General features: G+C 44.8%; 1 protein-coding gene across 3 annotated transcripts in view; it reads left to right on the top strand.

Annotated features, from left to right (window-relative positions):
• The window catches only part of LOC125462372 (mesothelin-like protein), a 34,444-nt gene extending 7,506 nt beyond the window's left edge, over positions 1–26,938 (top strand). For 2 of the 3 annotated variants that reach the window (XM_059654219.1, XM_048552369.2), the window contains exons 2-11: positions 726–825; positions 2,048–2,079; positions 3,367–3,460; positions 5,279–5,460; positions 8,086–8,232; positions 8,660–8,793; positions 10,110–10,243; positions 10,824–10,918; positions 24,323–24,521; positions 26,248–26,938. In XM_059654219.1, coding sequence (XP_059510202.1) covers positions 756–825; positions 2,048–2,079; positions 3,367–3,460; positions 5,279–5,460; positions 8,086–8,232; positions 8,660–8,793; positions 10,110–10,243; positions 10,824–10,918; positions 24,323–24,521; positions 26,248–26,342 — 1,182 coding nt within the window. In that variant the 5' untranslated portion in view covers positions 726–755 and the 3' untranslated portion in view covers positions 26,343–26,938. The remainder of the gene's footprint in view (positions 1–725; positions 826–2,047; positions 2,080–3,366; positions 3,461–5,278; positions 5,461–8,085; positions 8,233–8,659; positions 8,794–10,109; positions 10,244–10,823; positions 10,919–24,322; positions 24,522–26,247) is intronic. The other variant, XM_048552371.2, reaches the window with a different exon arrangement.
• Positions 26,939–27,211: the final 273 nt, after the last annotated feature.

Raw genomic sequence — 27,211 nt, 5'->3', positions numbered from 1 at the left:
CTGCCCTGCTAAGCTCCAGCAGGTACAATTCCTGTCTGTCCAGCCTTTCTCTGTAAGACTACCTGCCCAATCCAGGTATTAGTCTGGTAAACCTTTCCATATGCCATCCCACAAACTCTATGATAAGGCTTGGGGCCAATTGAAATAATCAAAACTTGGCATCATTTCTGCACTGAAAGACCTATGCCAAATTATTAATTTATGTTATAGGCAGAATGTTTTTCTGGCTTGACAGAAGATTCATGTTTAGTGCTGAGCTCTGCCTGTCTTGACACGCATAGTAGGAGTGTGAAACAGACATCTTGACCTGTTGCTCAATCATTTAACATACCTTACTCTTTCAGAGTAACCTTCAGCAGATGGGACTCTTTACAGGAACAAAATAATGCTATAAGCTTGGTAAAGATAATGAGCATTTAATTTGTCCTTGCTTGGGACACAGTATGTTTGTAAGTAAAAATACTTTTAGCAAGAATTTGGTAGACATTTGTTAAACAAGATTATTAAATTTTAAATGGAATTGATGCATAGCAATTGTCTAGGATCTATTTGATCATAACAATGATCTATTTGAAGCAGAACAGAAGGCTCGAAGGACAGAATGACCGACTCCAGTTCTTTCATTGATAAAGAGAGATCTCTGGCAATGTGATATCATAAGACATTGGTAAAGTCTGATCAACTCTCCCCTTAATAAAGACAAAGATTATTGTTTCCTTTTGCAGAATATTAGTTGGACATCTAACCGTCCAACCATGGTGCAGAAGAGAATGTCGCCCAATCTGACCATTTCCCCGAGGGCTGTGTTGGTCAATACTGCCTTTGGTGAGTCAATCCTGTCAGGTAGTGGATTCCTGAACTCTAATATCATTAAAATAAAACAAAGAATTGCGGATGCTGAAAATTTTTAAAAAAACTGAAATTGCTGGAGAAACTCAATGATTCTGAAGAAACGTCACTGGACCCGAAATGCTTAACTCTACTTACTCTCCATAGATGCTGCTAAAACTACTCAGTTTCTCCAGCAAACTTCTGTTTTTGTGTTCAATATCATTAAGTTTGGAGTATTGGCAATCCAGCCTTTGAAGCTCAGTACCATTTGAGCCAGTATCTGTTTTATTTATGGGTTTATCCTGCTTCAAAGTTCTGGGCTAGGAGGTATGTAAAGGGCTGTTTTTTTTATTTTTGACACTGATTCCTTAAGGGTGACTAATCCTTCAAACCAAATTATTCCAACCCATTAACCAGATTGCAGTTTCTTTTGTGGTTGGCATTTGTCCTCTGCTACACACCTTGGAAACATAGGAACACCTCTGAAGAAAATAGGTCCTTTAACAGCAATTTTCTGCACTATATTTATGAGGGAAATTATAAACAGAGCAATAAAATTAATTGAGAGATAATGGGAACTGCAGATGCTGGAGATTCCAAGATAATAAAATGTGAGGCTGGATGAACACAGCAGGCCAAGCAGCATCTCAGGAGCACAAAAGCTGACGTTTCGGGCCTAGACCCTTCGGGTCTAGGCCCGAAACATCAGCTTTTGTGCTCCTGAGATGCTGCTTGGCCTGCTGTGTTCATCCAGCCTCACATTTTATTATCAATAAAATTAATTGAGCTTGGATGTATCTTAGCCAGAATAATGTTGTAGACAATTAGCCTGAAATGTTAGGGTTGGGGTTTCCATAAGATTTGAACCAATAAACAAAGGCCAGTTTAATATTGGACAGGTTATTGAATAACATAGCACAAAAATGCATCATTGTTCATCCTGGTGTTAGAAAACCTTCTCTTTCAGCAGGGGATGGGATAGTCCAACTCCCATTGAAAGGATGAACCATGTAGAACCAGTTCATTGTTGAACAAGTAATCCACTGCCATTAAACATCATGTAACCCCAAGAGACATCAACACAATTCCAAAAACTGGCTGGTCCCTGATTGTTTCAGAGTTCTCAAAAACAGAAACACCAACATGTTTCTTTTCATAAATAACTTGTAAACCAGAATGATGAGACTTAACACATGTTCTTCACGTTTTACTCTAGGTTTCTTTGTGGTAATTTCCAGTACTCAATCGGTAAGTAAGATTTAACGCATGATGCACTCAAAAAATTACAGGTCCAATTCACTGATGAATTGGAGCGATTACAACAATCTCCAATCTCGGCGTTAGTTTCTCTAAAATGTAAGAGCAATAGATGTAAGAAATGTTACTTAGTTTTGGGTTGGCAAATAAACCCTGATTATATTAGTTGAGTGTAAAGCAACACCAGACCCCAGCATGGAGCAGGCAACCAGGGTATAGGGAATTGCAGTGAAGAAACCCAATCATGAAAGCTCACTTACAAGTGTGTTACCCTCACCACCTGATTAGCCTCTGCAACCAGCTGTTTCTTTAAACTTGGGCATCGGCGATTGATATCTATTGTTTAGCATTCACAATACCTATGGAGGTGGTCAAATGCAATCATTTTACAATGCAGCGGATAGTTTTTACTTTTTAAGACTGCTATTGTAACAACAAGCTCACCCCTTTTCAGGAAAAAGCAGTCCTGTTCAGCTTAAACATCAACTCTTTCAAAACTGGCACATTGTGGCTGCCAGTTGCCCTGTGTGCGGAACATACTGCATTGACTGATCAAAAGTCCTTTAATAACATCTTCAAAACTAGCAACCCCCCACCACCTAGAAGGATGAGGACAGCAGACATATGGGAAAACCTCATCTTTCTACCGCAATCTGGGCATATATCACCTCCGTCCCTTAGACAAAATCCTGGAAGTTTCTACCTAACAGCACTGTGGGAGTGTCTTCAATGTAGAGACTACTGCAGTTCTAAAAGAGCTTCAAAATCACTTTCTCAAGGAAAACTAGTAATAGGTGATACACACTCTTAAAAGCAACATCTGTATCCTAAAACTAATGAAAAACAGGAAAATAAAATAAGAATACGTAGACCTCAACTCTTTATACTGATGGTGGCTCAGTGGTTAGCACAGCACCAAGATCTGGGTTCAATTCTACACTTGGTAGCTGTCAGTGTGGAGTTTGCACATTCTTCCCACATCTGTGTAGGTTTCCTCCCACAGTCCGAAGATGAGCTGATTGGCAGTGCTGAATTACCCACAGTGTCTGGGGATGTGCAGGTTGTGGATTAGCCATGGGAAATGCAGTGTTACAGTAATAGGGTTGAGGGGTGGGTCTGATTAGTCTGCTCTTCAGAGGGTCAGTGTGGACTCGATTGGCCAAACGGCCTCCTTCATACTGTAGGGATTCTAAATATCTATTTAAACAGATAATAAATTTGATTATGTATTCATCCTGTACAAATTAAATAATTATACCCATATTCTCCACTCTGCAGACTTTTCCCGAAACTGTCCATGATGAATCTTTGAATAAGCAGTCGGAAAAATGCCCCCCAATGCTTGTAAAAGGAAGAGTACAACATGCAACAGGTATATAACCAGAAACTGGTTAAATATTTCTTTATATTGAACTGGATGGTAAAGAAAATACACATTGGCAAGAGGACAGCAGAGTAGGACATTGCCTTGACCTCAAATCAGGTTGAGTGCTTTTAAATAAATGTTCATACACTGTCATGTTGTTAACTCAATCTGATTGAGGGAGCTGTGTGCCTTCCAGTTTCACTGGAACGCACTAACTAGAGCCTGCCTCTGAGTTCCTGGCCATTTAGGGAGGTCAGGCAGAGTCGCACAGGCATTTTTGTTGGAGGAGGGATTCTTGTTTAAAGGAGCCATTGAATGTTGCATAGATGTTCATGAAGATTTAGATTTGTGAGGCTGCAGAACCCACACAGACCTGAGGGCCAAAATTGTATCAGAGATAACCGGAACTGCAGATGCTGGAGAATCCAAGATAACAAGGTGTGGAGCTGGATGAACACAGCAGGCCGAGCAGCATCTTAGGAGTAGGAAGGCTGACATTTTGGGCCTAGACCCTTCAGGGTCTTGTCAACATTGATATGGTTTCATTCTCAACCACTAAGGCTATTTCTCATTTTCCTGGGCTGTAAAGTTATAAACTGGTGTATTAATTTACAGTTTTGATTGTCTTACAACCATGCTCCAATAACTGGCTATCATCTCCAAGTAGAATTGGCATTAGCTATTAGCGTGCGCTCCTTGTTTTTGTCTAAAGATCATTTATTTAGTCCACGCATCCTAAGCTTTCTGTTCCAACATGTTCTCTCTCCTGGTTTAACTACTACATGTTTTTAGTTTAATAGCAGAGGCTAAAACTTTATTTTTGACTAAAAGCAAAACACTGTGGATGCTGGAAATCTGAAACCAAAACAGAGAATGCCAAAGAAACTCAGGTCTGGCAGCATTTGTGGAGTCAGAAACAGAGTTAATGTTTCGCATCTGGTATGACTCCTCTACATTTCTGATTGTTTCTCTACTCTCTTGCTTTTTGTTTGAGGCGTCTCTCATCTGACACCAAATAAGTATGTTCTACTTATGAAAAGTGTTATCTAGCCATTACTTATGGAATCTCTACAACCACCACGTTATCCACTGGAACAGCTGTCTGCTTCAATGCCTATAATCTGACTATCCTTCCTATAATCTTTACTCTTGCTTCCACTGATAGCAAGTATGTTGTAGGTAGGGCTGATTTCTGCAATTTCTAAACTTCTACCTAACCTGGGTTCCCCTTACTCTCTGTTCACCATTGATCACACCACCCTCACTCTGACTCTGTAACCCCCTCCTCAAAGTGTGACTGAAGTCTGATTCAAACTGCCCAGGTGCTATCCTCCCTCCCTTTATGTGTCAGAGTGTCTTCATTCAGGAACAGGAATCTCACAGTTACAGCAAATCCCAGTCGCAGCAATTCAGACTCTCACAAACACTCTGCAATGTCCTGGCTTGAATTACTAATATATATTTTTAGCTGTTGTTTTCTTTTGCTGCATTACATTTCTAAGTACTAAAATAAAAACAGATAATGCTTAGAAATATTCAACAAATCTATGGAAAGATAAACAGAGCAAATGGAATGCATTTAAAGCATGGGTTTAAAGAAAATGGGGGCTCATTAAATCCAGTGAGGATCATATCTGCTATTTTTCTGATCAGCCCTGGCTCCTGTAATTGTGCGAATGGCGTGGGTGACATTAGACATCCTGCTCACTAGTGGCTGTAAGTGTGCAACTAATGGAGGAACAAAAAAAGGGAAGTAATTATGTTCATCGGGAAACCAGATTGCAATTACCTTCCTCACATCTTTCATTCCCTTTACATCCACAGACTGTGCCCTGGTCTTCATAACACCAGACAGAACTGATCATTTGTTGCTGCCGTCGACCTATACTGCCACCGATCTGGATGCCTGTTTGAACAATAGTGTCCTGGCTGCAAACCTCACTGAACTGGGAAGCTTAGCCTTTAACAATGATCAAATTTTTGTTATTAAAAGAAAACTGGGAGAGGTAAGACTCTAAGGTTGAGACACTCGATTTACAGAATAAAAACATCAGAACTCTGGAGCAGAATATTTACATTCTCTTGTGCCTTTATAGGTGTGTCCATACCACCAAAGCACACTCACACCATGTCAGTCTTAACTGTGAATTATGGTTAGATTTCAAACACATCTTTTGTTGTTCTTTTCAGTGTGAAGTTACTGCTAAGTTAATGGCACATTGACTTTCAATTAAACCTTAAAAGCTTTAGGTCCCAGGCACTGCTTTCATATCAGTATCGAAGGGAACATTGGAAGGTGTTGCTGAACACAAGGATTGAAGGTCATGTTAGTGATGGGGGAGAGAGCAGATCTTCCACCCATCATGATGAAAAACAAGAAAGTTCACAGTAATGTCCAGATATGCCACCTAAAAGCCACAGTCAAATTCATTGTAAGCATGGATTCTGATAAGGGACTTGCAAAGATTCCAGACAGCCAAAGGTTAATGTAATTGATCCCTTCATGTGCTCTATACCTTGCTTAGAAGCACAAAACATCGTGCACTTTTTATTCTGAAAGCCCAGCCCTGCCTTGATCTTCTTTCCCACTTAGGTAAGCATTCTACTGCTCATTCATTGTAGAATTTGCTGATTTGCACCTTCTACGGAAACAACATGCTCATGATTAAAACATGGGCAAAAGAGTTGAATTCCAGAGCTGAGGTGAGAGTGACAGCCCTTGACGTCAAGGCCACATTTGATTGAATGTGGCATCAAAGAGCCCCAGCAAAACTGGAATCAATGAGTATTGGGGGGCAAACAATCCCCTGGTTGGTGTCGTACTTGGCACATAGGAAAATAGTTGTGGTAGTTAGAGGTCTGCCATCTCAGCTCCAGGGCATCTCTGCAGGAGTTGCTCAGGGTAGTGTGCTAGGCCCAACCATCTTCATCTGCGTCATTAATGATCTTCCTTCCATCATAAGGTCAGAAGTGGGGGTGTTTGCCGATGATTGTACAATGTTCAGCAGCCCTCACGACTCCTCAGATTCTGGAGCAGTCCATGTTCAAATGCAACAAGAACCAGGTTTGGGCTCACAAGTGGCAAGTAACATTCATGGTACACAAATATCAGGCTATGACCGTGTCCAACAAGAGTCAATCTAATCACCAGCACTTGATATGCTGTAGTGTTATCGACACTGAATCCCCCATTATCAACATCCTGGGGTTATCATTGACCAGAAACTCAACTGGACTCACCACACAAACACAGTGGCTACAAAAGCAGATCAGTAACTCATCTCCTGACTCCCCAAAGCCTGCCCACCATCTACAAGGCACAAGTCAGGAATGTGATGGAATATTCCCCATTTGCCTGGATGGGTGCAGCTCCACCAATGCTCAAGAAGCATGACACCATCCGGGACAAAGTAGCTTGCTTGACTGGCACCACATCCACAAACATCCACTTCCTCCACCACTGACGCTCAGTAGCAGCAGTGTGTACTATCTACAATATGCACTGCAGTAGTGAATCAAAGATCCTGAGTCAGCACATTCCAAATCCACGGCCTCTTCCATTTGAAGGACAAGGGCAGCAGATAACTGGGAACACCAACACCTGCAAGTTCACCTCCAAGCCACTTATCATCCTGACTTGGAAATATATCACCGTTTCTTCACTGTTGCTGGGTCAAAATCATGGAATTCCCTCTGTAAGGCCATTGCGGGTCTACCTACAGCAGGTGGACTATAGTGGTCAAGAAGGCAGTTCATCACTACCTTCTCAAGGGAAAGTAGGTATGGGCAAACAATCCCGGCTAGCCAGCAATGGCCACGTCCCATGAGTGAATAAAAGGAAACCTCCTTACCTTCATTACTTGACTATTCCAGTGCACGGCTATGGTCCCCACATTCTCCCCTCCATTAACTTGAGGCTTTGAAATTCACTTCCGTATCACTCTGCTTCTACATTTCTCTATTCGCCTTTAACACAGCTCTTAAAAAAATACCTCTTTCACAAATCTTCTGTCCAGCTTCACAAATATTGCCTCGTGTGTCTAATGTTGCTTTATGGCTTTGTTTCTGTGAAGTAGCTTAAAACATTTTATTACATCCAAGGTGCTACGCAAATACGAGTTAAAGTTGTTGTTATGGGGGAGATGTTGGCTTTGTGGTAACATCAGTGGATAATGGACTAATGTTCTGAGGACATTGATTCAAGTCTCATCGCAGCAACTGGAATTAAAAAGCTAACCTGATGGCAACTATATAACCACTGTCACTTGCCATAAAAATACTAATGTCTCTTCACTAATGTCTTTCCAGGAAGAAAATCTTCCACCCTTAACAGGTCTATATGTGATTTCAAACCCAATGCAACATGGGTGACTCTTCACTGCAGTAGCTGCTGGGCATCTAGAAATGGACAAAAATACTGGCTTAGCCTGCAAAAACTACATGCTATGAAATATATTTTTAAAATGTCTCATCTCTGCTATTACATGGTGCCAGCAATTATTCAGTTTTCCATCACAGAACATGTTGGATTCAAAATGTTAACTCTGTTTCTCTCTTCATGGGATCTGTTGTGTTTCTCTATGTTTGAAAAATGCCTTGTTATGTGTTTATGCTTAAATATTCCAAAACAGATATACCCCAGAGGACTTCCTCAAGAAGAAATTAAGAAGTTGGGAATAATCATGACTGTGTACACCATTGAAGAGATTAGCCAGTGGAATATAACTGATCCTTCTGTGCTTGCAGAAGCAGTACAGAACAGTGGAAGTGCTGAAATGGTAAGGAGCTGCAAATAGCATTTCAGATTCTCGCTTAAGTGGTATAATAATTTATATGCCATTGCCCTTTGAGCCAATTTGGTCATTCAGTTAGATCGCAGCAAATCTGTATGTCTTTTGTTCCTCAGTAATAAAGTTATAGCGTCCTGGAATAGTACAGTTCAGCCCAATGAGTCCCAGATTATTTTTTTTATGAAGTTGCTCTCGTTCCACCTTCTTCATTCTCCTATCCTTAGATTCTTTCTCCTGTGAATATTTATCTAAACCCCTTTTGAAGGTTGTTAGTAAATCCGTAATCACCGCTATAATGAGATAACATAGTCCAACTGTTTGTATGAGAAACATTCCTTCCAATTGCCCCTGTTTTGTTTGTGAATCGCTCTGAATCTGTGCCAGTCTCTAATTTGAAATATTTTCCTGGTTTCAGACTAATTCATTACGGTCACACTACGTGAAAGGGCTTGGGGTATTAGATGTAAATGCATTAAATGCAATTGGTGGCACAATGTTGTGTACAGCCAGTGAGGAGAAGCTAGAAACCATTTCTCCCACTGAACTCAGGTGAGTGTTACATTCTTGAGATTAATCATTTCAGCACCTGTCTCATGTAGCTTTTTGCTCCACATAAGGTGGAGACTGGCATTGTTATACTCTGCGGTCACATGCTGAGACAGTGATGGTACACTGACATGCTATCCTCGAGGCATAGCATGGAAGCCTGTATTCATTAGGTTAAATATTTGCCCATTTCTTTGTAGTTTAGTAAGCTCAATGGCTAGAATTTGGTGCAGAATAGAGCCAGCTGCATGGGTTCAAGCATCTTATTGGATGTGGTAGTTCATGGGGCTGTACCTCCTCACTTTATCCCACATTTATGGAGTGGTTGCCCTCCAGTTGTACAGAACCAATTGCCACTCTTTCATGGAGAGAGGTGTGTTTATGGGCTTTGGTTCCTCATCTACCATTTCTTTGCAAGTTAAGCCTGTTCAGTAAATATTCCCAAAATCATCTGATAATGAGCTGCAAGCATGCTCAGCATCAAATGTTAACTTTTACACGACTTGCCTTCAAGCCTGGACAGCATCAAACCTGCGAACTCCAGGGAATGTCAGATGAAACACTATAGTAGCAACTGTGACAACAACTAACAGCAAAGGAGCATGCGGCTACTTGTTCAGGGGTCAAATTAAATATTTCCATAAAATGTAAAAAAGTATGAGTTTTGAGTTTGATTTACTGTTGTCGGATGTACCAAGATGAAGTGCAAAGTGTTGCTTTGCACACCACACAGGCAGATCGTGCCATACAAAGCTCATCAGGGTAGCAGAACAAGGTGCAGAATGTAGCATTACAGCTGCAGAGAAGGTGCACAGAAAGAGGTCATAAATGACCCTTTGAGAGGTTTGTTTAAAAGTCTGATAACAGCAGGGAAGAAGCTGTTCTTGAATCTGTTCTCCTTTCTCACAAATCTTAATGACAATTTTCAAGTCTCAAAATAGAGACCATGGTTTCAAACATACCGACCTAAACGCTAATAAACCTGTCTCTCAAATGGTGACCTCTGGTTCCACCATGCCTATTCGCTAACCATTGTGTCGGCTTCCTTCTTCATTCAAGCCCTGGTTTCTCTGGTTTCTTCAAAAGCACAGTGCTCCCTAGGGAAACATGGTGTGTTTAAGGCTTCACCTTAAAGGTTAGAGTGTTGATAGTGACCTAAAGCAAGACACTGAATAAGGAGGTTCTCTATACAATGAGAATGACAAACACCTCATTTAGAACTCAGAGCAAGAGGGGAATGTGACTGCTTTAGCGAACATACACAGTACTATCATTCTGAAAAAGGGTTTTAATATAATGTCCTAACCATTCTATCACAGGAAAGTGAAACCACTTGATATTTCCACATGTTCTCAGACAAAAAAAGAAATAATTTTTGGGATTGCTAAGCTTGCATTCCAGGATCAAACTGGTAACCTGAAAACCTACTATTGCTCAATCAAGCCGTACATTGGTGAGTGACATTGCAATCTGAAATGTTTAGTGTCATGATTAGATTAATTTTTGACGATGTTGTTAAAGTTGAAGTTGTTTTCCAGTGGAAAAAATGGAATGTTTCTACTCTTCCTCCCAAGAATTTTTAGACTAGTTCAAAATTAAAGGCTTACTCATTTTCATATCCAGATAGACACACACATACCCCTTCAGAGACACATGCAGTGCTCACTGACACACACTCAGATGCGCACACACTTTCACAGATACACATGCAAGCACACATTCACAGATGTACCCACACATTCACATGCGTACTCACACACTCACATGCATGTTCACTGACACACATTCACATGCACTTATACATTCACACACACACATGCACATGCACACACGTGCACACACATAGGCACACTCACCGACACTTATATTAACAAATATTTACAGGCATGTCCATTCACACACCATTCATATGCACATTCACACATAAACAAACACCCAAACACATTGACATACGCACTTGCACTTTCACACACGCACACACACACACACATACACGCACACAGAGAACTAATGCTCTACCGATATTCCTGAAGGTGGTGCCAAAGCAGCTGATCTTCGGAATTTCGCTGTTAGTAGGATCAACATGGACTATGAGACATTTGAAGGACTCAATCCAACCGAAGTAGAAGTAGGTGCCAATGGAAAATTTTGATTTGTCCAGAACTGTTGCGTCTGCATCTTTATTTGAAGCGCTTTTCTTATAGATTATTAAATGAAGCAAAATGATGAAACGCTTAGTTTAGTTTCTGAGAGTCGAAACACAAATTTTTCTTCAACTATTTAGAGCTGATCTTTCCAGCCGCAGTAATGGTGGAGTCGGAGGAGAGAGGAGCTGTGTTGGAACTGCTCCCTGAGGCTTTCTATCTGGCCCTGAATGGACAGAGGCTGGAGTTGGCTGCCAAAACCATGAAGATGGATTGTCCCAATTAAGTTAATTACGGATGGAATTAGATCCGACTTGGTGACACACCAGCATTTTATTATGAACAGAGTGGCCATCCTATTCCCTCTTGCAGAGCCCACCATCTCTGTGGTGATAGACTCAGTGCTGATGGTAGAAGAGGTCATTGGATGTGGAGGACCCATACTCTAGAGAAGGGACTGCTGTCAGGAAGGACCATACCCAGGGCACAATTGAGCAACCCTTGGTTGCTCTTCGGTTTCAGGAGTCCTAATTGTATTGCGTGAATAACTTTAACTTTAAATACATGCTTCTGAGACTACTTACAGGTTGAAGTGCTCTCGTAGTCTCTCATGTGCCTCAACAACGCCTTCATTTCCAACTGAGACCACCGACTGGTCCTAAACAATCCAGGGTGAATCACTTTTGCATCCCCAGAGCCAGTATTAAACTTTTAAATGTTAAACACCACATCTTAAGGGTTTTCCTGTGGCTGTGGAAATAAACACATCAAGCAATTATTTTAAGTATTGATTCCTGGGGTGCTTTCTACACTAAAAGGATAATTTTGTGAGAGAATGAAAGCGAATGGTTCATGATGTTGAGCTAATACACTTGCTGCTTGAAAGTCTGGTTTATTACTCAGAATGTTGTCCTGAATTGCCGATTATTGGAAGCTGATCTTTCCCGTACGTGCTAAAACAGTAACTTGTACACACATCTAAATCAAATTTCTATACAGCGATGCGTAGTACATATACACTATGCATCATGTTCAAATGAATGGGTGGAGTATGCTGGCTGCCATACTGGCACATGTCAGTTGGTATAGGAACTAAATGAGGCAGTGCCCAGAGTTTCAGATGTGGCACTGAAAGGCTTAGGGGAGGAGGTCCCAATAAAGAAAGGTTGTTCTTTACCAGTTAGCGAAGGATCGGTTTTCTGTGTGCCATCCTGCAGCACCACCACCTGCTGTCCTTGGCCTCAGCTACTGCCATTCCTCGTACACACCAGTGGCAGCAAGGTGCAGATGACCAATCGCTCCCTTAATATCTCCTGGTGCCTGCCGTAACAAAGCTAATAGGTGGAGTATTACAGTGCTCCCCTTTATCCTTAATCAGAGGATTCCAAAAACATTTGTGAATAGTGTTAATAAAATGTGAGGCTGGATGAACACAGCAGGCCAAGCAGCATCTCAGGAGCACAAAAGCTGACGTTTCGGGCCTAGACCCTTCATCAGAGAATGATGAAGGGTCTAGGCCCGAAACGTCAGCTTTTGTGCTCCTGAGATGCTGCTTGGCCTGCTGTGTTCATCCAGCCTCACATTTTATTATCTTGGAATCTCCAGCATCTGCAGTTCCCATTATCTGTGAATAGTGTTGCTGACATCTTGAATTGGCCAGAAAGTCTCTGCAACATGTTTCAAAATTCCATTTCAAACTCTAGCAGCGATTGGAAAGGAACATTCAAAGCTTTAGTTAGTGCCTGAAATAACACAGTGTGGAGCTGGAGGAATGCAGCAGGCCAGGCAGCATCAGAGGAACAGGAAAGTTGACATTTTGGGTCGGTACCCTTCTTCAGAAATGCCCATTTCTGACGAAGGGTCCTGACCCAAAACATCAGCTTTACCTACTCCTCTGATGCTGCCCAGGCTGCTGTGTTCCTCCAGCTCCACTCTGTGTTATCTCTGACTCCAACATTGGCAGTTCTTGCTATATCTGAGATAGTGCTTGCAAGCATAAACTCTGGAGCTCCCTCCCTAAGTCAAACCACCTCCTCCATTCAGATGCTCCGTAAGCCAGGCTTGTATTGATTGATTGATTGATTGATTTATCTATTTGAAATGTTTCAAGAAGATCATCTCAAATCATTTTTAACTCTGGTGAGCACAGGCCCAAATTTCTCAACTTTACGTCATGAGAGAACCCTTCAAACCAGGAATCAGCCTAGTGAGCCTCTGAACTACTTCCAGTACTTTTAAAGTAGAGAGACCAAAACTGCACATGGGACTCAACAGTGCCCTATACAGGAACATCCCATTCCATCCCTCTTGCAACAAAGGTCTTTTCATAGAATCCCCACTGTGTGCAAAGAAGCCCTTTGGCCCAACAGGCCCACACCAACACTCAGAGCATCCCACCAGCCCTACCCCGCTAATCTACTCATCTCTGAACACGATGGGTAATTTAGCATGGCCAATCCACCTAAGCTGCACTCTTTTGGATTGTGGGAGGAAACTGAAGCACCTGGAGGAAACCCACACAGACAGAAAGAGAATGTGCAAATTTCACACAGACAGTCACCTGAGGGTGGAATTGAGCCCAGGTCCCTGGCATCGTGAGGCAGCAGTGCTAACCACTGAGCCACTGTGCCTTTCATCTAATAGATGAACTTCCATGCTAGCATTTGGTGTACAAGGACACCAAGATCCTTCTGTCCCTCGTTATAACACTTCTGTGAAGAACTTAGTTACATTTTAGTACATCAAAGGTGTGGTATAAATTATTGCTGCATTTACTCCCAGCCAGCTGGTTGTTGCTCGGATGGGAAATTAGATCAGGTCCTCTCATAATCAAAGTGACAAAGGACCTCAGGATGGCCGTTCTAATTGCTCATTTCAATCCCTTTAGCAGGTTGGCAGCTTGTGCTCAACACAACATTTCAGCATAAGGCTGCCTAGGAGATTCTTTAGCCCCTGAAATATCCGGGGAAAATTGCCTCCTAAATTTTAGGCAGAAAATCATAAGCCCAATTTCAGATGAAGGAACTGTATCATTAGATTTCTCATTATCCATTCACGTTGATTTTCAAAGCTTTGGGAAGATCTTCGTAAAACATCTCACTTAATTTAAGTTTGGGATCTTCCTTCTTGTTAATCATACATCCACAAAGAAACACCATCATTTCCTATCATGGGCTAGTTACAAGTGCGAACCATTCTTTTTAAATACTATTCTTAGTTGCTAATTGCTCGTTGCCCTACAAAAGGAGGGGATGGACGTTTTTCTTGTGGCCAGCTTCTTTGATGGTGGTTTAACATAGTTAAGTCTGGATCACTTTAGAGGAGGTGTAGAGGTGTCGGTGTTGGACTGGGGTGGACAAGGTCAGAAGACACATGACACCAGGTTACGGTCCAGCAGGTTTACTGGAAGTCACAAGCTCTCAGAGCGCGACTCCTTCATCAAGTAGAGTTCACCCGGCAAAGGAGCAGCGCCGCAAAATCTTGTGATTTCAAATAAACCTAGTGGACCATAACCTGGTGTCGTTTGACTTTTGACTTTAGAGGAGAGTTGAAAGTCAACTATAAAGTCAAACTGGAAATGTTGGAACCATTCAGCAGATCAGGCAGATCTGATCAGAGGGAAATAGAGATAGTAATTCTTCCATCAGAATTACAAAGGGTTCTGAAAAGATTTAGAAGTTCATTGCCAGAGTTGGAGGATCTGAGCAACAGGGAGCAGCTGAATAGACTGGGGCTATTATCCCTGGACCGTCGGAGGCTGAGGGGTGACCTTATAGAGGTTTATAAAATCATGAGGGCATGGATTGGGTAAATAGACAATGTCCTTAACCCAAGGTGGGACAGTCCAAAACTAGAGGGCATAGGTTTAAAGTGAGAGGGGGAAGATTTCAAAGGGACCTAAGGGGCATCTTTTTCACACAGAGGGTGCTGTGTGCATTGAATGAGCTGCCAGAGGAAATGGTGGAGTCCGGTATAACTACAACCATTTAAAATGCATGTCTAGATTGGGGGTGAATGGCAGGCTTCTGTTTGGTTTCACAGGTCGGCACAACATCGAGGGCCGAAGGGCCTGTACTGCTCTGTAATGTTCTATGTTCTATGTTCTGTGATTATTACACTTCGACCACAATGTGAAAGGAATAGGAAGAAAACAAGAAGAAATCAAACCAGATAGGAAACACAAATGGAAATGGGGTCAGGACTTATGATCTAAGCCTACAGTCGAGAAGGCTGTAAAATGCCCAGATGAAGTGTTGTTTTTTGAGCTTATGTTGAGGTTCTTGAGGACAGAAAAGTAGGAACAAGGTAGGGATGACAAGAATTTTCTGAAGAAGGGTCCAGACCAGAAACGTCAGCCTTCCTGCTCCTCTGATGCTGCTTGGTCTGCTGTGTTCATCCAGCTCTACACCTTGTCATATCAGAGATGACAGGAAGCTTGGATTTTATTTCATTCATTCATGGGATGGGGGTGTCATTTGCTGGGCCAGCATTCATTGTCCACCCTGAATTGCCCAAGGGCCAGTTAAGAGTCAACTGTGTTGCTGTGGGCCAGACCAGGTAAGGAAGGCAGTTTCCTTCCCTGAAGGCCAATTTGGGTTTTTCCTGATAATGGATTACATGGTCATCATTGGTCTCTTAATTCCAGATATTCAAATTCTACCATCTGCTGTGGCTGGGATTCAAACCAAAGTCCTCAGAACATTACCTGAGTCTCTGGATTAACAGTCCAACAATAATACCACTAGGCCATAGCCTCCCCATGGGATTAGATGATATTGCAAAGCAGTCATCATTCTTTGTTTGGTCTCACCACTGTGGAGAGGGCAACATCAGGAGTATTGAATGAGATCAGTGATGTTACCAGAACTTCAAGGATCAGAATATCAGGAACTAACCTGGGCATGCTTTATCTCCCATATAGAAATGAAAGGGATAATTGACTGAAATGATCGGAGGTTTTAATTGATAATTGATAGGTTTAATACAGAGAAAGTTTTCTACAGGTGGAGGAGTTTAGGATGAGGAGCATAATCTTAAAATCAGAGTCAGTCATTCAGGACAGAAATTACGAAATATTTCTCCCTAAAATGAGTTCCTGATGTTTGGAACTCTCTCCCTTAAAAAGTAGTGGATGTTAACTCAGTTAATAACTTTAAACATCAGATGCGTAGATAGTTTCTAGCCTTGGATATGAAGGGATGTGAAGCCAAGTGAGATGACTAGAGTTAGAATATAAACGAGCCAATATTTCATTGAATAGTGGAACCGATTCATGAGGCTGAATGGCCTACCCCCATTCCTATATTCCATGTACATATACTACTTCAAGCAATTTAGTCATTGCCAGCACATTCTTAGTGAACTTAAAATGATTGTTACAAGAATCCACAAAACTTAAATAAATATTCCCTCAAGTTCCTTCAATGCTATCACTACAGGAAGAGTTCCAGATCATTGACATTTAAAAAATCAATACATCAGCCTGTGACAAATATTGAAGAAATTTCTGTTCACATCCATCAACATCAACCTGGCCAAAGAAACACTGACGACACTATTAGAAGAACCGGAGACACATACACCAGACACCACCAACTTCATCAGCAAGGACAACATCATCAAGCTAGTGGACCTATGCCTCACCACCCACTTCACTTTCAATAACAAAACCTACAGACAAACCAACGGAACACCCATGGGATCCCCGATATCAGGGTCCTTCGCAGAGGCAGTAATGCAGAGACTCGAACAAACAGCTCTGCCAATCATCCAGCCCAAACTTTGGGTCCGCTATGTGGATGACACCTTTGTCATCACTAAACAAAACAAATTAGAGGAAACCTTCAAGACCATCGATAATACCCTTTACTGGCATAACATTCACAAAAGAGGAAGAAAACAACAACAAACTGCCATTCCTAGATGTCACAGTAGAGCGAGCAGTCAATGGGGAACTTCAAACCAGCGTCTACAGGAAAACAACACATACGGACCAAATACTGAACTACAGGAGCAACCATCCCAACACCCACAAACGAAGCTGCATTAGAACATTATTCCAACGAGCCACCACACACTGCAGCACAGACGAACTACGCAGAGCAGAAGAAAATCACCTATACAGTGTATTCAAAAAGAATGGGTACCCAATGAACACAGTGCGCCGATTCCTCAGCAATAAACCCAAACAGACAGACAAAACGGGCTCAGAAACCATAACCACTCTCCCCTACATCAGAGACATTTCCGAAATGACTGCCAGACTACTCGGACCTCTTGGCATCAGGGTAGCCCACAAACCCACCAACACACTAAAACAGCAGCTCATGAACCTAAAAGACCCTCTACAGACAACAAATAAAATGAACGTCATCTACAAAATACCTTGCAAGAACTGTGACAAACACTACATTGGACAAACTGGCAAGAAGCTAGCCACCAGGATACATGAACATCAACTAGCCACAAAACGACATGACCCACTATCACTCGTATCCTTACTTACAGATGAGGAAGGACACCACTTTGATTGGGACAACACATCCATCCTAGGACAAGCCAAACAGAGACACGCACGAGAATTCCTAGAGGCATGGCATTCCAACTGGAACTCCATCAACAATCACATTGATTTGGAGCCAATCTACCATCCTCTGAGAAAAAGAACAGGAAATGACATCACCAATGCAGGAAATGACATCAGCAACCCAAGAAAACCTGAACTGATAAATAGAAAGCGGGACATAACACCAGTGCTTCATCAGAGGCTCACTGATGATGTTACCTAGAATGGTGACGAAACGTCTGGGAACAAACCTTCAAGCTCAGTGAACCAGCTTACATCCAGAACAAAATAAAGACCCACTCTCTTGTGGACCGAGAGGAGGAGAGCGCTGTCTTGGAGGTGAAAGGAGGACGTCGGGTTGGCTGTGCGCCCTTGCGACCAGTGGATCTTAATGCTGGCTTCGGCCTAACGCTGGTTCAGGGGAGCAGCCAACCTGCAACGATGGCTGCGGCAAGTGCTCGTGCCCCAGGTCAGGGGGTCCGGAACACCATCCATGTTTCCGTAAAGAAGGTGGATGAAGGTGCACCTGTGGACTGCACCTTCTTCGTGAAGAGGGTCCTGTTGGACTGTTGTGGGTTCGCTGCTGCAGACATTTACTGCCTGCAGGATTTCCCCGGAGGAGGTTTTTAGAATGTGACCTTCAGGAGTGCCAAGCTTTGCAAGCACTTCCTGGAGGTTTTCAAGGAGAAAGGAGGTGAGGGCCCCCTCTCTGTACTGACCGCTGTCCTGCTGTTTGTGATGCCAGCGCAGAGGAGCCGTATGGTGACTGTACACATGTACAACCCGCATGTGCCAGCAGTTGATGTCCTGACCTTCCTCGGAAGGTACGTGAAGGTGGAAGGGGACCTAAGTGACATCATGGACCCCTTTGGCATCTGGACCAGTAAGAGGCAGGTCAGGGTGACGCTGAGGATGGGCGCGGACGGGAATGTCGTACACCCACCGTCCAGCTTCGCGATCGGCGGGAGCAAGGGCTACCTGACCTATGCAGGGCAACCTAAAGTCTGCCATGCCTGTGGTAGGTCAGGTCACGTGGCGGCCGACTGCAAAGCCACCATCTGCAGGAACTGCAGGGAGGAGGGACACCTTGCAAAGGATTGCCCACAAGAGAAAAGCTGCAACCTTTGCGGGGAAGCGGGCCACCTCTATAGGGCATGCCCACAGCGAGGGACCACCTACACCCAGGTCGCCAGCAGGGGCAATGCGGGGCCAGCCCCCCCGGAGGAGAGGAAGGCACCAGGGCCCAGCAAGGACCCCACTAATGTGCAGGAGGGCCAAGTCTTGCAGGAGGGCCCAGCCCCGCAGGATGGGCCCGAGGCCAGCAAAGAACCCCTGCAGGCTCCGCTACCCCCCGACAACCCGGAGTCGATGGAGGCGGCGACAGGCAACCCAGGGGAGTGGACAACGGTCCGGAAAGCAAGGAGGAACGTGTGTCGATGGGCCCAGTAACCGCAACCATCAGGCGGGAAGAGGCAGCTGCAGGGGGGCTGTAAGAGCTCCTCTGATGAGGGGGATTCGGAGAGGGCCCGCCCGAAGCAGAAGTTAAAGATCTCGAGGGAGAAGGAAAGCAGCACCCTGCTTCCGGGTGACGGGAGGCATCCTGAGTCTCCCTCCGACACCCAGTCAAGTGCTGCTGGGGCACTGGAGGGCCCCCCGGAACTTCCAGGCGAGAAGGAGGAAACAGCGCGTCCCCAGCCTGACCCGGAGCCGGACCCTCCTGCCTCCGCACCCCTGATGGGGGGATGCCACCCGGAAGGCAGCATGGACGGTTTCCTGAGCCCGGAGAGCGTCCAGCAGTTAGCCCGGGCAATGGGCATGAAGGGACAGATGGAGGGGCTGGACCTTGGACTTGGGGAGGGTACTGTGGTCACTGCACAATGGGGGTACGAGTAGCGAGGATTAATGTGCGCAGTGTCAGGTCCACCGCAAGACGTGTATCCACGTTGGCCTACCCGACCACCATCAAGGCGGACCTCCTGTTTCTGCAGGAGTGCGGGATACCGCACCTCGGCAGGTACGGGAAATGGTCCGGCGCCTGGACCTGTGGGCGTTCGATTTGGTCGGGGAGTAATGACTGTTGCTCCTTGGGCCTGGCTATTCTGCTGCGGGGGCGCGACTTCACCATCTCTCAATTTCAGGAGGTGGGGGGGGTGCCTCCTAGTGGCTGACGTCACCTACAGGAACGCTCCCCTGAGGCTGATCAACGTGTACGCCCCAGCGGTACGGAGTGAGCGGTTGGCCGTCCTGCAGCGGCTTCCACCCCTGCTGGCTACGTCCAGGCCGGTCATCCTAGGCGGAGACTTCAACTGCATCATCGATGCAGATGGAAGATCCGGCGTGGGGACAGCGGGTGGGGGGAGTCAACTGGACATCACGTCCAGATTCCTGATGGGCACGGTGAAGGACGCCAAACTGCTCGACGTCTTCAGCACCCCTGCAGACGGAGTGCAGCGGAGGTACACCTGGTCGTGGCCAGACGGTTCTATTCACTCAAGGATAGACATCCTGTTTGTGTCACGGGCGTTCTCGGTCAGGTCCACCGGCGTCGAGCCGGTGTTCTTCTCTGACCACTGCCTCCTGCTGGCGGACTGTCACACAAGGGGACGTGGAAGCTCAACACTACTCTGTTGACCCCAGAGAACATTGAGGAGCTTAAGAGGGAGTACGCCGGTTGGAGAACCGTGAAACCCCTCTTTGAGTCTCCGGGCGACTGGTGGGAGACGGTGAAGGGGAACATCAAGAGCTTCTTTGTCCTCAAGGGTGTTCGGAAGGCGAGAGAGAGGCGGGGAAAGCTGTCGCGACTCCAGAAAAGGGTACAGAACCTGCTTCTTCTGCAGTTGATGGGGGTCGATGTCACGGAGGACCTCCGCGAGGTGAGGGGCCAGCAAGCCTCGCTCTTCGCCGCGGAGGCCTCCAGGTTAATCTTCCGGTCCAGGGTCCGCTCCGTGGAGCTGGACGAGACGTGCTCGTGTTTCTTCTTTCAGAAGGTGCACAAAGAGACCTCTGTGCTTAGCCGGCTGAAGGAGGATGACGGCTCGGTGACGTCGTCTCAGCCCGACATTTTGAGGATCAGCAGATCCTTCTATGCCGGACTGTACGACACGAAGCCCACAGACAGCACAGCCTCCGAGTCGTTCCTGTCGTCTATCACAGAGGTCTTAGACGACGGCACGAGGGAGTGGCTGGACCGGCCGATATCCCTGGACGAGCTGACCAGAGCCCTCAAGTCCTTGGAGAGGAATAGGACTCCTGGAAGCGACGGCTTACCGGTCGAGCTGTATTCCGCTCTGTGGGGCCTGGTCGGCCAGGACCTGCTGGAGGTGTACGATAGTGCGCTTCGGGCAGGGGAAATGTGCAAGTCCATGAGGAAGGGCATCATCACCCTCATTTACAAGAGGAAGGGGGAGAGGGAAGAAATTAAGAATTGGCGTCCCATTTCACTATTGAACGTGGACTACAAAATCCTGGCCAAGATCATAGCCAACCGGGCAGGTCTGTCCTGGAGTCGGTGATTCACCCTGACCAAACCTGTGCTGTGCTGGGCAGGAAGATCGCTGAGAGCCTCGTGCTCATCAGGGATACGATTGCCTACGTGCAGGACGGGCGGGTGGACACCTGCCTCATCAGCCTGGACCAGGAGAAGGCCTTCGCCAGGGTCTCTCATGCTTACATGAGGGACGTCCTCTCCAAATTGGGGTTCGGGGAGGACATCCGCAATTGGATCCGGCTGCTCTACGCCAACATCGTTAGCGCAGTCTCGATCAACAGGTGGGAATCGGACAGTTTTCCCGTCAGATCTGGAGTCAGGCAGGGCTGCCCACTCTCTCCTGCCTTGTTCGTGTGCTGTGTGGAGCCCTTCGCCGCATCCATCAGGAAGGACGTGAGCCTGAAGGGCGTGACTATCCCAGGCAGCGGAGGCCTTCAGGTCAAGACCTCCCTGTACATGGACGATGTCGCCGTCTTCTGCACCGATCGTCGGTTGGTGAGTAGGCTGTTGGACATCTGCGGCCAGTTTGAACTGGCCTCGGATGCCAAAGTCAATAGGGGTAAGAGCGAGGTCATGTTCTTCGGGAACTGGGACGACCGCTCCTTCATCCCCTTCACCGTCAGGACAGACTACCAGAAGGTGCTGGGTGTTTGGTTTGGTGGAGCTGGGGCGTGCACTAAGACTTGGGAGGAGCGTATCACCAAATTGAAACAGAAGCTGGGCAGGTGGACGCTCCATCGCGGGTAAGAACCTGGTTGTCCGGTGTGAGAGGCTTTCGGTACTGTTATATGTGGCGCAGGCCTGACCTATTCCCTGGACCTGCGCCGCTGCGGTCACCCGGGCCATCTTCCACTTCATTTGGGGGTCGAGGATGGACCGGGTCCGCAGGGACACCATGTACAAAGACCTGGAAAATGGGGGAAAGGAACGTACCGAACGCCACCCTCGCCCTGACGGCTACCTTTGTGTGCGGCTGCATCAAGCTGTGCGTAGATCCTCAGTACGCAAACACCAAGTGTCACTACTTACTGAGGTTCTACCTGTCCCCGGTGTTGTGAAGGATGGGCCTGGCCTCGTTGCCGCGGAACGCTCCGAGTAGTTGGGCCGTCCCGTACCACCTGTCCTTCGTGGAGAAACTTTTGAAAGGAAACACCTTTGACCACAAGGCCGTCAGGCAGTGGTCAGCACGTAGTATCCTCGGGACCCTTCGGGAAAAGGAGAGGGTGGATCCTGTCGTCTGGTTCCCCACGCAGACTGCCAAAGTCGTTTGGTAGAATGCCTCATCGCCAGAACTTTCAAACAAGCACAAGGACATTGCTTGGCTGGCGGTGAGAGGGGCTCTGCCAGTGAGATCCTTTATGCATGCCCGGAATCTCTGCGCCACCGCACGCTGCCCTCGAGGTGTCTGTGGGGGGGATGAGACTGTTGATCACCTCCTTCTGGAGTGTGCCTATGCGCAGGAGGTCTGGAGGGGGATGCAGTGGTATTTGTCGAGGTTTGTCCCGAGCAGCTTCGTGACGCGGGACTCCGTGCTCTACGGGCTGTTTCCGGGGACGCACACCGAGACCAACATCAACTGCGCCTGGAGGACCATCAATGCGGTGAAAGACGCTCTTTGGTCTGCCTGCAACTTGCTGGTCTGCCAGGTGAAAGAACTGACCCCGACCGAGTGTTGCAAACTGGCGCACTCCAAGGTCCAGGGCTACGTGCTGAGTGACGCGCTAAAGCTTGGGGCAGCCGCCGCCAAGGCGCGGTGGGGAAAGACCACGGTATGAAACCCCTCGTCCAGAATAGAAAAAAGGGCCCTATCTGGTAACTGGGCCCAGCTGGCGCCTTCCCCAACTGGTCATGGGGCCAGCGGGGGGACTGTGCGGGGTGACGACTGCCGGGGTGTTTTCTTTGCTTTGTTTTTTTTTCCTTCTTTGTTTTTTTTCCTTTAGTTGGGGTATGTACCCCCTGGGTAACCTGGAGCGGCTTGCATGACTGGGTAGGTGTGTAAATATGTTTTATTTTTTGTACATCTTACGAATAAAGTATATTTTTTCAAATAAAAAAAAGGTGACGAAACGTCTGAAAACTAACCTTCCAGCTCAGTGAGCAAACTCACATCCATTGGACAAATTTTACTGCCACTAAGCCAAGGCACAAGTTTTTTTGACCCTCCATACAGAGGATGGATACTGGAACATGTAACTGGATGAAAGCAGGCCTTTTCTAATAACATTCTAGATGCAATTTGGGTAGCACAGAAGATTAGACCTGCCCTTTGGTATTGTCTCTGTTCCAGAAAAGTATTCATGTAAACCAGTCAGTGATATTTCGAGAGAGGAAGCAGTTGTAAACACTCTGCCAGTAAATGGATGTGGACAAATGTACCTACCAAAGACATGGAAAGTAGTCCAGTCCAGTAACTAAAGTCATGCTGTAGACTTACATCCGTGGTTAAAAGAAAAAGCAAGAGCAGTAGCAGCAGTGAGTCACAAAATTAAAGTGAAATGGCAGAAAGCCAAATTACACTTTGATAAAGCTGCCAAATCATTACCAGAATTGTTGATCTGGTCAGAGTGGAAAATATTCAACACTCTCAACAGAATTCAACCCATTGGGCAATTTGAGACCTGTGCAGAGATGTTGTCACCTTGATTGTATACATTGAAAGGAGAACAAGCTGCAAACTGATATCACCACAAAGTAGACAAGCTGCATCATCTGACGGCTAATGAGAAAGGATTGACGGTACCAACTGCACAGAGTACAGATCTATCATCAGTTAATGGTTCAACAACAGCATTACTGCTGAAACACCTGCCACAGGAATGATATTCCCTGGGGAAGGAACACCATTGTAAGAATAAACTGATATCAGATGAGCAACCAACGACAATTTTCACTTATACCATTAGAAGACTTGAATGTTTTAAAGATGATGCATGCAATGCACAAGCAGAGAAAGTCAAAAGGTACAAATAGGGATGAACAAACAGCTTTTGATCTGGAAACAAAAATGCTCAAAATCATAGAGGCTCAGGCAACATCCGTAGAAACAGAGAAAGCTAACATTTTGAGTCTGCATGACTTCATCAGAGCAAACAGTTCACGAGAGATAATTTTCTTTATCGATCATGGATTTTGGATAACTTGCAATTGAAAATGATAGTGCAGGCATTTTTAAAAATGTTTTTGTTTAAGAAAAGAGGTGTTTGGGTAAATCCATTTATGAGCACACTACACACTGTGGCTTCAGATGTGGTTGGTCTCATCTGAGAGAGGGATGATATGAAAGGAAGCACATGGGACACCAATCATCTCACATAGCTGCTACTTGATCTCTTTCAGAAACTCTCTGCTCAGAGACTACGTGGTCTTCTTGGAAGAAATCTTAATTCCCTGAAAGAAAATGAAAACCAGGAAATAGTGAGGCGTTGGGTTCGCTCACACACAGCAGCAGAGGTTATGAGTCTGGGAATTGGACTTCAAAGAGGACGATCTTCAGCAGGCCTGGGAATCTTCCCCTTTCAGGATATGGTCATACCAGGTGAGGAGGGATAGACAGGTTTTCTTCTGCTTCCACTCCTTGATTCCACAAGTTTTGGAATATTTTAAAAAGAATGCTGGAATGCCAATTCTGCATGTATTTAACCGTAATAATGTAATCAGCCAGAAATTCTTGCGTTAAACGTGTAAAGAGTTAGTTTTGTTATTAAAACCCATTCCAGAAAATATATCAAACTCATTAAAAATGCATAAACACACACTACATCCCAGCAGTGAAGAAATACACTCAGTCCCCTGGAAAAATGCAACTTTATAGAGCATCACCTGTGAAACTTGGCCAAGTGAGAAATGATAATGAATAAAATCAATGAAGGTTCATCGATTGGGTTGAGATGTTTCGATTTTGTTTCATCCAGTCATGAGATGCGGACATCACCGGCTGTGTCAGCATTCACAGCCCATCTCCAATTGCCCTTACTTTGAGTTCCTGCTGTCCATGGGATGTAGGGGCGACCACAATGCTATCAGGGAGGAAGCTCCAGGATTTTGACCCAGTGACAATGAATGAAAGGCAATATCATTCAAAGTCATGAAGGTGTGTATCTTGGAGGGGAACTTGGAGCTGGTTGCACCCCCAAGCATCTGCTGCCCTGGTCCTTCTTGGTAATAAAGATGACAGGTTTGGACGTTGTGCCAAAGTAACCTCAGTCTGTTGATGCATCTTGGCACAGTGCGTCATTGGTGGAGGGAGTGAATGTTGAAGGTGGTGATAAGTTGCCAGTCAAGTTGACTATGTTGAGCTTCTCAATCACAGGTACATAAAATTCAACAGCTATTAGCAGAAAGTCTCTGTCTGCTGAAGAGACTTCTCTCAGGAAAATAAAGTTCAGAACGTAGATGAAATGTTGATGAGAGAGAGGAACCGAAGTGACTGCTTTACTGCTCCTAGGATCAATAGTTTTGTTCTGCAAGGTCAGAAATCACATGACACCAGGTTATAGTCCAACAGGTTTATTTGGAAACACAAGCTTTCGGAGCCTCACTCCTTCTTCTGTGAGAAGAATCCAGCATGCACATTCCACAAAGCAGTGGCAAACATGAGCCACTCTGTTTCTTGGCCAACAGCAGTTCAAGAAAGTGTGAATTCTGAAAGATTAAAACATTTCCGGGGGGTTTTGTATCTCAGTTGACTTTGTGTCTCCCTGCGGTGGAATGTGAATTAGCTGATACTTCAAAAAGTGCCCTTTATTTATTTACCATAAAGGTGTCTTCTTTTAAGAAAATGTTATGAGCAGCTGATGAAACAGCAAACTAACATTTCACATCTTTATAGCAGAATGTAAGTGGTATTTTACATAAGTCATTCTCCAAACTGAGGAGAACAGTAGATACAATCTCTGATTGATTACTGCCATCATGGGAGCAGGATGGAAGTGTTTTATTTGACAACTGTGCTGTCCCTAAGGATACAGATATTTACGCCCATCAACGCTCAGAACTACCAACGTGGTGCATGTCATAGTCACAAAAATTTTCATTTATAAATAATTGCATTAAAATGTGCACAAACGAATATCAACAACATATTATTTTGCACAACTAGAGATAATTAACAATATTGAATGTAAAATAACTTCACTTTGAAAAAAGAACCATTTGTTATTTAGCGTGAAGTGATATTTTGGAAAGATGATATTTTATACTAAAAGGAAATCTTGAAAACAATTGTACAACATGATTATTTATAATGTTTTTCTTTATTTCAGGTTACGTACTGAATAGTTTAGCTTCAGTCAAGAACAGTAATCTTTTGCCTTCCATTTTCATTGCTGTGACAGGAATCATATTGCAGTACATTTGATTCACTGAGATTTGGCCTGTCCCTGCTGTCTGGCATGTTAAATGGAAAATATCAGAACTTCTGGCATCAGGAGTCCAGACAGGGATACACATACAAGGAAGATGATGTTTGTAACAACCCACTCTGGGCTAGCTTTTACATTTTCCAGATGAGTCTCCCACTAGGTACAAATTCTGATAATAGCTTTGGATTGTCACTGGAAATATAGTGAATTCCCTCAGCTGTGCAGCTGCTCTGCAGCTATAACCTAACTGAAGAGATGTGGGAACCTTACTTTGGGATGAGCTCCATGGAAATTCTTAGTTTGCATTCCAACTGTCTATTTGGTCCATCAGTAAATTGTCAAGCAATGTCCAGCCTGGGCCTGAGGCCTACTCTGGCCTAAATCCTGTCACTGCCTTCCACCTGCAACATAGTGTTTATCATTAAAGCTTGATCGATATTTATGTAAGATCTTCTTTCCTCTCTTTAGAGTCATGGGGAGGGGATTGGGCTGCTTTCTCTTGCATAGTGTTTGTAGTGAAAACATAGATGTGCATGTGAAAAAAAAGCATGACCTCATTATAAACAGTGAATAAAGGTGGCTAATGATTCAATTGTGTTATATCTTGGTGTTTCACTTCATCACTAAAATAACTCTAAACAACATTTACTCATTTTTGTTTGATATGGTCCTTACGGAATGGATGCATAATAATTTGAAAAATATTTTCCTTGACCCTTTGGAGAAAATCATAAATACCTTTGGTTGTAAAGAGATGCTGTATCTTAACTGGAGTACACATGGGATCTCCAGGCTCTGTGCAAAGCTCTGTAGCAGGTTTGAACCAGATTACTTCCTTGAAGGTGACAATAGGGTCATTGGCAGT

Source organism: Stegostoma tigrinum, chromosome 23 (genome assembly GCF_030684315.1).
Source record: "Stegostoma tigrinum isolate sSteTig4 chromosome 23, sSteTig4.hap1, whole genome shotgun sequence".
In the NCBI taxonomy this organism is placed as follows: Eukaryota; Metazoa; Chordata; class Chondrichthyes; order Orectolobiformes; family Stegostomatidae; genus Stegostoma; species Stegostoma tigrinum.
Note: the sequence above shows the minus strand (reverse complement) of the source record. Positions and strands in the feature narration are given on the sequence as shown.